Raw genomic sequence first — 16832 nt, forward strand, 5'->3', positions numbered from 1 at the left:
TTTCCCCATTTGAAAACAATCCATTGATAAAAATATAAGATGCTTTTGTGATACATTGAAATACTAGCCAACCCAATTCAGTAAGTTAATGAAATGGACATTTATGATTTTGTTATTTTTTTACCAGTTTTACATCCAACCTTCTCCCATTTCAGTGCACAGTTGGGTGGTTGTTTCTTTGATTGTAAAGTTCCCCTTATCACGCTCCTCGGTTTGGAGTGGAAGCAACAATCTCCCCAGTAGCTAATAAAAGAGAAGGTATAATACCCTGCTTGCAAAGGCACTGGGTCTTCTTTCCTTGGCTTCACCCTTTGTCTCGAGCCTGCAGAAACCATATCATGTTTCCTCCTGCCAGGTGAAGATCCATCCATGAAGACAGGTTGCAAGGAAGAAGATGAGTGGGACAGTCTGGATTCAGCAATGTGTGCAAGGCAGTTGAACTTGACGTGCCATTCATTTGGGTTAATATAAACATTTCTATTCCAGAGTGACATAGCTGATGTGCCCAGTGACACTTCTAAGAATGACAAGAAAGGAAAGGCCAACACTGCCAAAACAAACGTGACCCCACAGAGCAGCTCTGAGCTCAGACCCACCACCACGGCCGCCTTGGGGTCCGGCATGGAAGCCAAGAAAGGTAAAGGAATGTTGTTTGGGCTTCTTATCTGTTCTGGCAATTTTAGACTCTTTTAAAAAAGTCTCTCGTGAGGGTAGTTAGAATTGTTAATTTTGCCAATTTTTATTGGCCCATAAAACTCAAGAGCAACATGTTTTCTTGTGGATTGGATGAACTGCTTAATTTCTCTGATTGTTTAATGGACAGGCAACATTTGTATTTCATCTGCTGGATCCCCTGCACCTTAGTTACCATGAGTACAATATCCACAGTTTTAGAAAATGTTTAAATTCCAGGTCTTTCTGAAGCATGTTCACATGGGGAATTTCACTAACACCTCCCCCTCTCTTCTGGATACCCCACGATAGACACATACTTACCTGATCAACCAATAGGTCCATGAACCAACAGAATCATGATTGTTCAGACATTTCTAAATTCCAAACCTTAAAAAAAAATAAAATAAATTCTCTTATTGACAGTTTTTTCCCACCTGTAGATATTTAGCGTCCAGGGATTATTTATTTTTAAAATTATCAGATGGGCATTTGAAGGCCAATTCTTTGTGGTTACCTGTGGATGAAACAAAAGATCGTAAGAGGTGTCATGCAAAAGACTGATGTATCCCATGTGCTAATACTCAGCCTGCATGTGGAGAAACAGCTAACTGGTTGATTTCCATTCTTAGCGGCCATGTATGCCTTCTGATTGGACAGGGCCATTCCATATTCTTAATTAAATACTTTAAATATCCTCCTTGACCATTACTAAATTCAGTCTTCTTACTTTAATTAGAATTTCTCTTTTTCCTACTGATTTTTCACTCAGTATATATATTTCCCAATTATATGGGAATTCACTGTCCTTAGTATAAGGAAATCAAGTTGCTTTTACACTTAGTGCACACAATGCTGCAGTTTAAGATAAGAAACTACAGGCTTTCCCAAACCAAAGCAACATAGTAATTTAGCAGGAAACTAAGTGTGCATTGAGCTTTATAAAACAAATTACAAAATGAGACTGCACACAAAGCAGCCGACATTGTATGTTGCCTGCAGCTGTTTTTCTGTTCCTCCCCAGAAAGAACCTGGAGCAAGTTAATGATCTAGGCTTTGGGCTTTCCCTGCCGGCGCTGGCCATTGTTACCATTAGCCACTCGGCTAGACATGGACATGGAAAATGGGAGAGTTTTTGTTTAATGAAAGCTCTTGTGTCACACCCGTAGTGAAAAGACATTTGTAATTATAGTGAGTTAAATAGCCTGAAAAACAGTGCAGTGTGACCAGCTTACAGAGGACAGAAGTAAACCTGGTTCTAGAAGGGAACATTCTTGCATTTGGAACTGCCTCATCGCCGATTCCAAAAAAGGCTACATTCGAAGGAGCCAAATAGCTCTCACTGCCACTCCAGTCTCCTTGGCAGCTGTCCTGAGAAAGAGGGTCTACACACTGCTTCATTTGGGCCTTTTATTCAGGAGACTTGGAAGCCTACTCTAAGTGACAGGGCTAGGTTATGAGACATGCCTTCACACCTTCAGAGACCTCACGTGGCCAGAGAGGTAAGATAGGGCAGACCTCCGCACTGGCTGACCCCTCAGAACAGGAGAGGAGAGGGAATCCCTCCCAGCAGGGTCCCTTGGAATTCTTACGGATGAGATCCCAAGCGAGCTGGGCCTTGTAACATAGGTCTGACTTAAATACGAATAGATGGTGGAGGAGCCAAAAGAAGGCAGACTGGGAAGAAGCCACATAGGAAGCAACCTAGATCTGGAGGGAAAGGGGACAGAGGAATGCTGATAGGTAGTGGTGAGTACTTCACTTTTCCTGGCCTAGAAAGGGTTCTGGGACCACCCTGAAAAGGCAATGGGGAATGACAGTCAAAGGAGTATTTTAAGAAGACTTAATACAGCCTTGGCAGAAGAACTCGTGAAAAGGGGGAAATAGATGCTAAGGGCCGGTTAAGAATTACGGTATTCGTGCTGCTATTATAACACTGTTCACGCTATGTGTTTATATTATATTTATATAACATGATAACAGCCAGAGAAAGGAGTGATTGCAGGCAAGAGCACACTTCCTTCATCAGTGTATCCTGGGAACCATGCCCAGTAACAATCTAGCAGTCTCTTTTCTTAGCAAGTAAATGGCTGATTAATGAACAACGCATCCAGTGGCAAAGAGAGCCTGGATTAAGCTGGAAGTAGTTTGGGAGAAAGAATAGGAGAAAGAAAGAATAGGTATAAGTTGGTACTTATTGGGCCCTAAGGAGGATGAGGCCCAGAGACTTTAAGGACAGGTTACAGATAGATGGTGCCATTGAGAGAAGTAGAGAGGTCAAGAGGAGGAACAGATTTTGGTGAAATGATTGTGGTCCTGGAGGTCATTGAGTTCAAGTTGTTGTTGATACATCTGAGCAGAAACATGGGCAGCAGAGCTATGGTAGGTCAAGAGGAGGGAGGAGGGACAGAGAGAGACACACAGAGAGAGAAGGGGGGAAAGGAATCTGAGAATGCTTGGAAATGAATGGAAAAAACAGATCTATGTTATCGGAAGAATGAGTTTGGAGAAGGTATTGTAGATCATCCAGGGAAGTGAAGACTGCAGAGTTAATGTTGCATAAGACATGCTTTGATGGTGAAGATGGAAATCAATTTAGAAAAATTTGATGATTAAGGTATGAAATGATTGTCATGGAGGACAGTAGCATGGTGCTAGGAACCAATGAAAAGAAAGTGAAAGAAAATGCAAGAGAGGGGTATTTATTGAAACAAAGCTCTGAGGAAGAGCTGGATTAAGAGAAAAGGAGAGATTCTGCTTTATAAGGAGGAAATAGAGGTGTTCTGTCTGAGTCAAGAAGGACGAATGAAGAGAAGTTTCAGGGTGGAAAGGCGGAACTCTGCCAGAAGCTGTATCAGTTAGCATGTGCCGCATAACACACAACCTCAAGTTTTAGTGACTGGAAACTACCACCGTTTACTGAGGTCATGTGTCATTGGATTGGTTGGTCTGAGCTGGTTTGGCTGATCTCTGTGTGTCTTGCTCATGCATCTGTGGGTGGCTGGTTGGTTGGACTGGAGGCTAAATATGGGGTGGCCTCTCATGTGTCTTTCAGTTGGCAAGTTGTCTCACATCATCCAGTAGCCTAAATAGGCTTGCCGTGTGGTGCCCGCAGAGTGTCAAGGGCAGCTGTTTTCCAGCTTCTGCTAGTGTGCTATTGGGCAAAGCAAGTTGCAAGGTTAGCCCATATTCAAGGGATAGAGAAATAGACTCCACCTCCTGATGAGGGGGAAATTGTGGCCCTTTTTGCAGTGTAACACAGATAGACTCCATCAGACCTCAGAAGTTGGACAGGTGGTCCTCTGCTAAGGAAGATGGAGACAGAACTGAAGAATAAATCCATTTCTGAAGTATAGAAACATTTTGGACTAGCCTCTGGCCGGAATAGAACAACTAAGAAATGTGAAGTTTGGCCACAGAGCGTACAGGCCCCAGGTGACGATCGGTGACATGAATTAAATCCATGTAGCTTCATCTCATTACTTCTTCAGCGGTGCCCAGAGGATTAGCACAGAGGTGGGTAAAGAAGAGCTTAGGGAGACTCAAGCCTGAGACTGTATGGTGTGGTACCAGAGAGATTTGGGAGTCTAAGTGATCAGGGACTGCATCCTCAAGAGCTGTCAGACACGCTGCTCTAGACAGAACTGTGCATGTACCAATTCCTGTTGCAGAGTGTGTTTCTTTCTAACAATCATTTATAGGAACTAAGACTTGTACAAGTTATTTGTATCTTTCTCAGAAAATGAAAAACCAGGAGATAGAGGCTTAGGTTTCCGTAGGTCCCTATTAATCAAGATTTAGTTGAACAAAACAAAAAAAAGTCTCGTCAGATGGGGTCACACTCTGAAGATTTGTTAGATCTCTTGAGGACCTTGTATGCCCTCAATCCCGTATGTTCATTTTATAGTGAGAGAAGAGAGACCCAAAGGTAGGGAGCTTTTAGCCTTCCCAGATTCACCCTTCGGCCCAAATCAGCTTGGGATGTCAGACTTAAGAGGTAGGAAAGCAGCCTCATAGTTCCTCGACACCCCTAACATAAAATGCTGCAGATCACAAGACTGATTTCTCTCAGATCACAAGACTGATGCTTCTTTTCCAGCCGTGCCAGCCTCGCGCTGGGTGTGCGCATCTTATTAAAATGAATGAAACTGAAAACAAGGGCCTGGACCGTGATGCCTCTCTTTCTTGGCTATCTCACACCTAGACTATGGGCTTCTGATGGAAATCAGCGATGGTACAGAGTGTGCATTCATTTTGTTTGCCTAAAATGAAAATCAGAAGCCAAATGGAACGTGTTCAGGATTCATCTACACCTGTGGTTGCCATGACAACCCTGGCCTAGCTCACTCAGATAGCAGGATAGCCTAATATATTTCTCCAGGTCCTCCAGACAGCATCCTGGTTTCATCTCATTATTTCCTGGATGTTAAAGGCTTTGCTGTGCTCAAAATTAAGTGTGAAAAAAGGAAGCTGGAAAAAAGTTTGGGTCTTTGATGGTGATGAAGTTGGGATAGAGCTGGGAGTTAACTGACTGGCGTGATATGCCTTGAAATGCAAAGAGAAAAGTAATTGCATTGGATGCCGTAGGGCCTGGTCAGGTTTCCCTTATGGAGTCCGCACTCATCCCCCAGCTTCTGGGACTATTTGGCTGATGGCAGATCACAGCTACACATTTCTCCCCGGGGAGTTGCCTTCAGACCATGGGAATTGTCTTTCCTGGAAATGCCTGGAAGGTTTTGTAAACCCTCTGAAGGCTTCAGCTGACTGAAATGGAGTTGCAAAAGCCCAGACTCCTTGCTGGAAGGTAGAACAAGCCTGGAGCGTCATTTATGCTCAAGAGCTCTTAGTAGGATCAGGCTGGAACTAGCCCCTGGCTGCTTCCTCTGCCCTGTTCTGCTTCTCTCACTCCCTTAAGGCTTTCTCCCAGGAGCCTTCCCTCAACAAGTTATACCCACTCAAATCCCAGTGCCCGGCTCTGCTCCTAGGGAACCCAACCTAAGACAGTAAGCATTTCAGCTGTGTCTAGTTCATTGCTTTGGGATAAGAAATTAAGATGTTTACATCCATAACATTGCTTGTAAAGCTGTTTCAGAGTCTTTAGATGAGATTTCAAAACTGTGAATTTTCTATTATGAGTTATTCTCTCTGACTTTTAGTATACATGGTGTCTAATATTTTTTTTCTTTTAAGGTATTGAACTTATCCCTCAAGTGAGGATAGAAGATTTAAAGCAGATGAAGGTAAAATTGCTCAGTAGTTTTCCAAGTACTCTTTTTAAATTTTTTTTAATTATCTGACAGCCAGCTTTATTCAATTAATTTTTAAATTTTAAGTTTTATTTTTTTTTTTTTTCCATATTTATAACTGGTCACTGTTAGGAGACAGTGATTTTTTTTTCCGTGAAGTATTATTATTATTATTGAAAGTATTACAGATGTCCGCTTTTTCCCCCCATTGATCCTCTCCACCCGGCATCCACTCCCCCCTAGGTCTTCTCCGCACTGTGTCCATAGGTCCTGTATATACTCACCTAAGTTCTCTTATATTCTGCATATTGGCAAAACCAATCTATCTTTGTTTTCACCAAGTGTAATCATTGTGGCTACAGAAATTTATTTTGGATGCTCTTTGTTTCTGCCACAGGCCTATTTGAAGCATTTAAAGAAACAGCAGAAGGAGCTAAATTCTTTAAAGAAGAAACATGCAAAGGTACAGTTTGTGTGCATACTTACATATTTTGGGGGTAGTTTTGTTTGCCTCTTTGCTTGGGGTTTTTTCTTTTAGCTTTTCTGATGAAACCCTAACACTACTATTTTGTGTTATGGAGCCATGAATTCTTCACTGCCAAAAACACTACTTAGTAACTACTACCAGACAACTGCACAGCAGTATGTGCATTTTAACTGGTTAGTAATTAAATTAAAGCAGAATCCTTTTGGGCCTGGCCAGTGTGGCTCAGTGATTGAGTCTTGACCCAGGAACCTAGAGGGCACAGTTCCATTCCCAGTCAGGGCACATGCCCAGATTGCAGATTCGGTCCCCAGTAGGCAACCAGTGATGTTTCTCTCTCATCAATGTTTCTCTCTCTCGATCCCTCTCTCTCTCTAAAAATCAATAAAAACATATTTAAAAAAGAAAGAAAAATCCCTTTGAAGTCCATTGTCACTGATGTATAATGTACCTTTCTGACAGTTATTTCAAAGGCATAACAGTGCTTCACTCATTTAAAAATTATTTAATAAAATGACTTTACCTAAACTAGTGGCCTAACTGTTGAAGACCAGCTCACAATCTTAGCCTCTAGGTACCAACATTCCCGGGGTTGCTGGCAAATAGTTGGCCACACGCAGTGCATGGAGGGAGATGCTGACAGACTCTAACCCTCTCACCCAGGGCCCCTAGAGAGCAAGCTCTTCTCACTTCCCCCTATTATGTAAACTCTGCTCCGTGGCCTACTTCTGAAATACAGTGATTTTTCCTTTTTATCCATAAAAAGAAGTCTTTTGACAGTGATAGAGAGAAATTATAAGAGTTGCAAATTGAAGAGTGCAACAGGAGGAGCCTGAGGAATTCCCCCCGGGGTGGAAAAACATCATAGCGCCTTCCTGCGCTCCAGTCTCTGCTCACAGAGAAAGGCAGAAAATGGAATTGCTCCTTTCCTTCCAAGCTGCATCACGCTGCTTTCGCTGGGGGAATAATATATGCCCTCTTCCATTAAGGGCAGTGAGAGCAAGAGAAAGTTTCTTCAAAGGACCTCTGAGTTCTTTTAAACTCATTCTGCATTCTCACTTCTTTACACTCTGACCCAAGCCTCAAACCGAGGCAGTTGCCCCAAAGCTGGACTTGAGTGATGGACCTCTGTGTCGCTCCCGGTATTAAGATGCAAAGAGCATGGCCTGGAGCTCTGTCATTTCTTTAACAGTGTGTGCTACTTTGAGAAATGCAGCCTAGTGTTGGCCTGGTAATAGTCCCTGTATTATTCACCTGATGGCTTAATGGATTTGCTGATATCACAGTCACTTCAAAGATTGTTTGCTCCTAAATTTCATGAAGAATTTTATTCAGTGGAATCCCTTTCATTGCCCGTAGGAGAAACTTGCTACAGACTTTTAATAAGTGGGGGACTATTGGAGACAGAGCTGTTTAAAGTAGTGATTTTAGCTTGTTGATCACGGAGAACAATCTAGAATATGGAAAGGAAATAGAAAAGGAGTGAAAAAAGGAAATAAAAGAGAATGAAACCTGGAATGACTTTAATTACTAGGAATAGAGCTGGTACCCATATGGCAAGGCCTTCTTAAAAAACAGGTTTTGCCCTGTTGGCAAGCAATAATGATAATAAATTCCCCCAGCCTTTCCATGAAACAATATCTACAAACTTTTTATAACAGTTTTGAAGCCATCTAAGATGGGGCTAAAATTTTCCACCTCAAAGCCTTGGGTTATAAAATTACTTATCAGAAAAGGAAGGTGGCCTGGGTTACCCTCCCAGCTACAGTGCCCATGGCTCAACCTTGACCCTGGGTAACTAAGAGCAGAGATCATTACTTAGCCCATTGTTCAGTGACTGTAGGGAACCCTCAGCTCTTACATATCAGCCTCGGTAAATAATTCCATTCCTCAGACCTAAAGGGAAGCAGAGAATCCATGAACTAAATCCCAGTGGTTTAAGAAGTAAGTGTGTGGTCCAAAAGAGAACGTATTTCCAAACTTGAAGATTAGCTGCTGGATAGAGAAGAAATAGTGGTGTGAATATAAGAATCTGCAATTTTCAAAAGAGAGCCGTAGACATGGGTGTGTGATCTGCTGTTAAGATAGTGAGAAGGAAAGAAAAGAGGGGTAATTGCCATTTGAGCCCCAAATGAGATCAAGATGCTAGTTAACATACCGTTTTTGGAAAATGGCAGTGGTCAATTGCTTTTGACCCTGTCAGTGCAGCTACTTGTCTCTCACTTTCTTGAACCATCTTTACCGTTTGAAATGGAAACTAGGGGAATGGTCATCAAGGGCCCATTAGATGAGACACAGAAAAAAACAGAACTAATCAACAGTGATCCCACCCTGTTACTTTCATTAAGAGATAGGCATGTTTTTCAATTGTCCGATGTGGTCAGATTCTTACAGCAAAAATTTAAAACCCAAAGTTAGATAAATATCCCCAGTGCCATGTTAGAAGGAGAATTGCAACTCGGATGCTGGTAGGACCCAGCAAGAAGGCAGTGAAGGAAGTTGTCCAAAGGGCACGTCTGACTCCACTCCCACCGCTGGTGCCTCGAGAGCCTATGGGCCAGCTTCTTTCTCTAATGGAGAATAGTGAAATCTGAAGTCTTTATGAATTTCTTAATCTTTCAGTACTGGCCACTAATTCAACCTTTTCCTGAAATACCATGTAGGTTTAAAAAAAAAGGAGTGAAAGAAAAAACTGTATCTGCAGACTGGATTCATCCCTTGGGCCACCAGTTTGCAATATCAGCATTAGATGAGTCAAATGAAATGCCTGAGAGACTAAAACTTGGCATGTCAGTAAAGCTACTAATGGAAAATTTGCTGTTTGTTATGCAAGCAATTTAGCTGATAACATCAAGACTGCTGTTAAACTCATCAATTGTAATTCATGGCAAGACCCCAATAAGAGACCTACAACTCTGCCACCCACAGAGGCAGTTTACTGGTAATCTCAGAGTTGCATGCTGAGCAAACGTGATTTACTCAGATTTTTCAGCATCATCAGTCACAAGAGTGAATTGCAGAAGTTTTTCCCAAAAGAAGCCTGAATTCTCTCTTCTATAAGAAATATATACAGCCCTGCCAGTGTGGTTCAGTGGTTGAATATTGATCCAAGAACCAGGAGATCAGGGTTCAATTCCCGGTCAGGGCACATGGTGGGGTTGCGGGCTCGATCCCCAATAGGGGGCATGCAGGAGGCAGTCGATCAGTGACTCTCCCATCATTGATGTTTCTGTCTCTCCCTCTCCATTCCTCTCCCTGAAATCAATCAATCAATAAAAAATAAAAGAAACAAACATACAAATTTGGCTCAAAGCTGTACATTTATTCCCCCAAAATGGCCCAATGAAGATTGACTTTTTTTTAACCCTCTCTGGAGGATATGTTTTTATTGTTTTTTTGTTTTGTTTTGTTTTTTTAGAGAGGAAGGAAGAGAGAGAAAGAGACAAACATCTGTTGCCTCCCATGCACACCCAACCGGGGATAGAACCCACAACCTAGGCATGTGCCTTGACTGGGAATCGAACAGGCAACCTTTTGGTGTAGGGGGCGATGCTCCAACCAACTGAGCCACCCTGCCTGGGCAAGATTGACTTTTAAGTGAACACATTTAATCTTAGTACTCTTGATCTGAATGAATAAAAAAAGGTGTATTCTTCTATAGTATCTCACGATTTAATTAAGGACCAAAAGAAAAAATCAATGATAGACTTTTTTGAGTGAAAATGGGCTTGAGATTATTTTCTGGCTCCTCTGTTTTACATAGCGGGAAGTTGAGGCTTGACCCCTGTCACATGACGATCCCTGTTCCTTTGTGAAAGGAGAATTACTGTCTGAGAACCGGATTATCCCAAAACACTGCAGTAATCATCGCCTATCACACAGGGATAGAGTTTTAAGGACATAGAGAAACACAGAGATAATTTTTCAAGACCAGCTATCTTGTTATTTGTATTAACTGTAATTTTAATTCAGTATGCTTCTGATTTTTCAAATTATTTCTGCATACACTAGGTGACTGTACAGCTCATACCCAACCCATGAATTATGTTGGGCAAATGGATCGTGTGCATTTTTCTAATTTAAAAAAATGAAGCCTGGAAAAATTTTACAAGGCTATTTGGTAAATTATTAACTGACCTGGGACCGGTATCCAAGTTCTCCTGCAACTTTACCATGCTAATATTTTATTCATGCAACAAATATGTATTGGGCATCTATTTGTACCAAGTTCTGTGCCCCAAACATAGAAGGCCTGCCCTGCCCTTATAGAGCGTATTTTATAGACTTGAGTCCATCGTGAACACCTTTTATGGCACAAACAGCCTCATTCCTCGTATCTGATTGGTTTCCTAGGTTTGCCAGAATATTTCCATAAGAAATAGCCTGTGTCAAGCCTCAGAGCCTCTCCTTTTCCTGTGCTGCACTGTAATATGTAAAGAAACAATCTTTACCCTCCTTCCAGCGGTATTTGCAAGAGACATAGGAATGTGGCACCTCTAATGTTCTAATCTAGGCTTGCCTATAGTTCCTCATTTATTTGCCCAGGAAATTTAATACATGTGCTAGGCAGGCAGGATGACTTCTAAATCTTTGGAGGTAGACTAAGAATAGGGCATTTGAGCAGGATTTTTTTTTTCCCATGGCCATGCAAGAGCAGTGAAATCCATTTAAATAAGGATATGTCAAGTGTAAATCTATTCCCCAGGGCAGGAGCTTAAGCTTGGAGGAAGTATTTATTGATTTTAATTATTCTGGTTGCTGTCTCTTATCCCAAGTTACTCTCTGAATATCATCGTGGATATTGACTAAATAGGCTTGTATGTAACTATTTTGAATAAGGTATAACAGGCATGTGAAATATGATTTATATTATATTTACTTTTAATTCAAACAACCCTATGAAGGAGGTATCACTATCCCAATAGCAAAGATGAACAGACTGAGAGGGTAAGTGACTTGTCCTAGGATTTGAGACCAAAGAACCCAAGTCATTAACCCAGTGCCACATTGCAGAATCCCTGACTAGTGGTTTATAACATAGCAATGCACACACATTGGTAATATGGCTGAATTTATTTGCTGTTCCAACAACAAATTAAGGATGACACTATTACATGTAATTCCTTGACACCCCTCCCAAATCCACATCAAGATAACACCCCCTTGGACCACCTCGATTGTCCCATTGCCAGTACCTGTTCTGAGAACCTCCATTCAGCACCATTCTTTCCATGACTTCTCCCAAAGGCGTTTATGCACCAGACAAGAATGTGGGGACCTTATGTACCAATGCATTCCTGAAGAATATATGTATAAACAAATGGTGGATCGAGTCTTGTGTTAATTTTCTAACAGGGCTGGGAAAATAAGGAAATCTTGGTAAATTTAAAAATCCCTTCCGCATCTACATTTTATCAAATCTTTTAGAGATGGTCATAAATTAGGTTTGCTTAAAGTCAAGCCTACCTTAGGAAGAAAATTATTTATTTAAGTAGTCACTCACTTTTTGAAAAATCAGCAAAAGGAAATATGGCCATGAGCATGGTTATAAAACCTAAATAGCGTCGTCTATCCATTTCAAATACCATTTCATTTCTCTAAGTTTCTCAAGAGTCAGACTAGGGTATAACGTCAAGTACCAATTGCAGATTGTACTGATTTCCTCTGTGTTTGGGCGGCTGAGCAGCTAAGGAAATCTGATTTCAGATAAGTCACTGGCTGTGGGCAAATTATCAGGAGGAGAGAATGTTTATAGAGAAATACTTATTTTCAAAGCGTTGCAACCCCAGTTTCAGTGACTGAATGAAGCAGATGGGAAATAGTTTAAATACCTGTAAGGCTGAAGACCAGAGCTCCTGAACACTGTCATCCTCAAGAATGCTGGTGAAGATACCGAGTGGCAAGGATTAGAAGTCCCTGTCACTCACAACGACATTGCCAATTCTCATGTGTGATGATGGTTTTCAAGGCCTTCCCAAATGTGCCAGGTGTTTAGAAGCCATATCACATGATGAATAGTTATTCTGAGCATATAAAGGAGAGTGTGGCAGCTGAAATAGTCAGTGACACTGTAATAACTTTGTATTGTGACATGGTTACTAGACTGACCATGGTGATCGTTTCATAAAGTATATAAATGTCAAATCACTGTATTGTATACCTGAAACTAATATTATATTGTATGTTAACTATACTTTAATGAATGATACCTTTTTAAAAAAAAAGAAATACGGTATTTGAGGACCAATGTGGGGAAGGGACAGTAGACTAATTAAGTGTCTCAGCAGAACAAAGATGAACAGGTGGAAGTTCTGTGGAGACATATATGTGCAGAAGAAAGGACTTTGAGATGATTCATGCCGCCCGGTGGTGGGCAGGGCTGGCTGTCTTTGGAGGTGCGCGTGTTCATTAGGCTGAGGCTAGAGACTTCCTAGTTGGGGATATTCCTGTACAAGAGGCTGTTATATGCTGGATGGGACATTGCAAGTTCTTCCAGTTCCCAGACTCAGTGACTCCTTAATACCCAAACCAATCCCCTTGGAAAGCTGGTGAAAATTATGCCAGCCACACAGAGGGCACCGTGTGTCAGCCATGCTAAGAGTCCAGCTTATAAGCGCCAATTCTTCCCATCCAGGAGCACAGTACCATGCAGAAGTTACACTGCACGCAAGTTGACAAGATCGTGGCACAGTATGACAAAGAGAAGTCGACCCACGAGAAAATCCTGGAGAAGGCAATGAAGAAGAAGGGGTAATCCTGTTTATTTCCTTCTGAAAGCCTTTGCCTTTTTATATTTTGGGTTTTTTCCATAGTTTAGCTTCCTGTTTAGGCTAAGGAAGAACTTCATCCTAATTCTGTTTCCATCATTAAAAATTATTCCTGGGAAATAAGAGATTCGTTCAGCTGAAAAGCATGATTCGAGTAGAAAAGAGGAGCTTTATTCAAGTTCTGCGGCTGTCGGTTAACAACAGAGTAACTATGTCTCTCCTGTGTTTTCTACTCAAGTATCTTGGAGGCGAGTAGGGAAGGGAGAAAGGGAGAAGCTAAAGCTGAGAAGATTTGAAATTACAGGAATAATTTTGCATAGTCAGAAAATAAATGATACGGTCGATGCACTCAAAAAAATGCAACCTTTTATTTTTAATATTTCAAGAATATTTAGCTTGTGCTACAGAGAAGACTGTTGAGTAAAACCGATCGTTGCATTTACTGTGAAAGATTTGTCTCTAGAATTAAGTCAGGAGAATGTTTCTCTAATGCAAGCTCACCACCAAGTAAGACAAGAGGAGAAACATATTCAGGGCCAGCCATTGAGAAGTAACAGGTTTATTGAGATATCTGGCATTTTTTAGAATATTGCTTCTCCCAGAGAAACACTCTCCACGAATAATACAGTGAAGCATTCTGACTTAGGCCACAATAAATCAGAGCGCATATGCTGAAGACAGAAACTCAGAACATGTTCTGGTTTCAGCAATGATATGGATAGTCCAAAGGGGAAAAAATATCACTGAAGGAAGTAGCAGTGGTTGCTGGGCAATTTCCTGGTATGCATTTTCTGATCACAATAGAATAATAGGCACAGATCACCCTAATATGCCAAGAAATGCTATTTTCTCCCTGCCTGGCATGTGTCAAAGACAGAAATCTGGCTTTACAACCAAAATGGAAGAATTAAGAATTCACTTCAAGGCTGAGGGCCTATTTTCCAGTTTTTATCCCAAATAATATTTTATCGAATAAATGAAAAACAGCTCGAAGAAAAGCAGGAACCAGAATGGAAACTCTGACAACAGACCCTTAACAATGAAATAATTGTGAGGCCTGAAGTGTCTCTTTGTGTAGTGGCTGAATGGAGCAATCATGATACAGAATTTCGTAAGGTACGCATCTATTACTAGAAAAATTGATGCTGCCCAATGAGCCATGGCCTCCCGTGTCTGATGAACAGACTGGCTTCATCAGAAAGCTTTGTAGCAAAGGCCCACGGGGATGGGAAGATATCTAACGTCTGGCATGCATTTGCGGTTTTCCATTTTCAGGGGAAGTAATTGTCTGGAGATGAAAAAAGAAACAGAAATTAAAATTCAGACACTGACATCAGATCACAAATCTAAGGTAAGAAAATGCCTATTTTTACAGCAGCAACCTGCAGAAGACACTTTGTAATTTTTTCGAAGGTACCTAGTGTAAATCAGAAACACCATTAGCCTGGGGTTAGTCGGGGTAGTGAAAGGGTCCAGGTCCCAGACCTATGGCTTCGAGAAAAGCCATTTCATGGAGCATCTTTTCCTTCATCTGTAGAAACAGGCTAACAATGTTTGTTTTTCTGCCTCAGAGACATCAAGCGAAACAATAAATGAATACACTAAAAGGAAATACCGTATAAAATACAGACTATAGAAGTAACAAACATGACCGAAAACCATTTGACTAGGGGACTGAGTAACTCTGACACTCCATCCTAACTTTGCTGTGGAAGTTTGTGCGAAGAAAAAAATCAAGAGTTAATATTCTAAGAGATAAGCCTAATTACTCCTGTGTCCTCAAAGACACAAGAAAATAGGAATTTGGGACACCTTAATTAAGTTTGTGGACTTTTGGAGAAGTAAACGCTAAGTTCCAGTCAAAAACATAAATAATTCTAGCAGTGATAATAGTTATAAATAAAAAAAAAAAACTTAAGGAAGGCTCCCAACGATAGCTCTTGGTCAAACCAGCCAGCCTCTGTGTGTACACATGCAGTCCTGCCATCCAGCCCAGTGACCCTGCTGATAAATGGCCCAGCCACGCTGGCCGGGCTGAAGTGCTCCTTGGTGCTCTGTGCCTTGTGTCTGTCCTGCCAGGAAGTCTATAGAAGCAGTGAGCCATGTGTCTTAGAGTTGTTCCCCATTCTCTCTTTCTCTCTGTAACTGGAATGTTTGAGAATTGACGCCCGTGCAGCATGCCATGATTTTTAGAGGCTTTGCAGAAATAGGAAAGTAGAAACCTTGGCCCCTATCAGTTAGCTTTTGCTGCATTATAAGCCGTGCCAAAGTGTGGTGGCTTAAGACAGCTACCATTTATTAGCTCACAAGTCAGTGGGTCAGAAATGTGGGCTGTACTCAACCGGGTGGTTTTTCTACTGATTTTGGCTCCTGTGTCTGCAGTGAGCTGGATTTGTGGCCTCACTCGGATATCTGCTGGTTCGCTGGCTACTGGTTATTTTTTTCAACCTCTCCCCTTTGAGCAGGCTAGTGCAGGCTCAGTCACAGGGCAGCCTCGGGGTCCCAGACAGGCAAAAGGGCAAGCACTGAGCCTCTGATTGCACCCCACTTGCCGCTGGCTTATGACTAAAGCAAGTCACGAGGTCAGCCGGGTTCAAGGAGGTGGAGAAATAGACTCTAGCTCTTGATGAGAGGAGCTGTAAAACCACATTGCAAAGAGCACTGATGTGGCATCTGTAGGGTTGGCACAGTAAGTCATGATCCAGAAATAAGAGAGCCCACCCCCTCGCTTGGGACCTGTGGCCTGGTGGAACTGAAACCAGAAAAGCATGAGGCATTGAAGAGAATTCTGATAGAATTGGTAAAGCAGTCTAGGCAAAGGAAGACGGTGAAATAATGGGCCATCATGAAATATTTATAGAGCCAAAGTGATCGGCTTTTTAAATAAGCTATGATTTCCCGATTCCCATTGATTGGTATGTATTCTTCTCAGGCCATAGGTGTCCAGGGATTCACAGAGTAAATTGGTAGGAGGGATCTGAAATGCATGAAAAATATTGTGATGCTGTTTTATACCTGAAAGATGAGAATTCCAGGTGACACCATCCCCTTTTTCCCACATAGGTCAAAGAGATTGTGGCACAGCACACAAAGGAGTGGTCAGAAATGATCAACACCCACAGCGCCGAGGAGCAGGAAATCCGGGACCTGCATCTCAGCCAGCAGTGCGAGCTGCTGAGGAAGCTCCTGATCAGCGCCCACGAGCAGCAGACCCAGCAGCTGAAACTGTCCCACGACAGGTAGGAGAGTCAGCCACCTCCAAAACAAGCTCCTCGTTCTTAAGGAACACGAATTTTGCATGTGTGAGCTGAGGTAGCAAGTAAAATCAACTTGACATGTACTATTGAGCCTTCAGATATATTATATGATTGATGTGAGCAAGGTGAACTATAAGAAATGGCTTGTGCCATCCAGGGCCTTACATGTGTTAAGATATTGACATTCACATGAAAAACTAAGTCAAATTACCGGTAGTGGATGATACATAGCGAAAGTGTCATGGGACACACAGCATCCAGCCTAAAAGAGCACTGGGGCCTCCAGAGTGGCCTTTGAAAATGATCTGGAGTCACTTAGAAAGAGAAGAAACAGGAGGTAAAGACCAACCAGGGAAGCTCCTAGGGCGACTGGGACGATCACTCCGTGGCTCAAAGTGGAGAGACC

General features: G+C 41.9%; 1 protein-coding gene across 1 annotated transcript in view; it reads left to right on the forward strand.

Moving 5' to 3' along the window:
- The window catches only part of PLCB4 (phospholipase C beta 4), a 301590-nt gene that overhangs the window by 272590 nt on the left and 12168 nt on the right, over nucleotides 1–16832 (forward strand). The window contains exons 28-33 of the mRNA XM_087818864.1: nucleotides 487–637; nucleotides 5863–5912; nucleotides 6316–6381; nucleotides 13037–13152; nucleotides 14445–14520; nucleotides 16233–16408. Of these exons, the coding sequence (XP_087674990.1) occupies nucleotides 487–637; nucleotides 5863–5912; nucleotides 6316–6381; nucleotides 13037–13152; nucleotides 14445–14520; nucleotides 16233–16408 (635 nt within the window). The remainder of the gene's footprint in view (nucleotides 1–486; nucleotides 638–5862; nucleotides 5913–6315; nucleotides 6382–13036; nucleotides 13153–14444; nucleotides 14521–16232; nucleotides 16409–16832) is intronic.

Source organism: Miniopterus natalensis, chromosome 7 (assembly GCF_054644295.1).
Source record: "Miniopterus natalensis isolate mMinNat1 chromosome 7, mMinNat1.hap1, whole genome shotgun sequence".
Lineage (NCBI taxonomy): Eukaryota > Metazoa > Chordata > Mammalia > Chiroptera > Miniopteridae > Miniopterus > Miniopterus natalensis.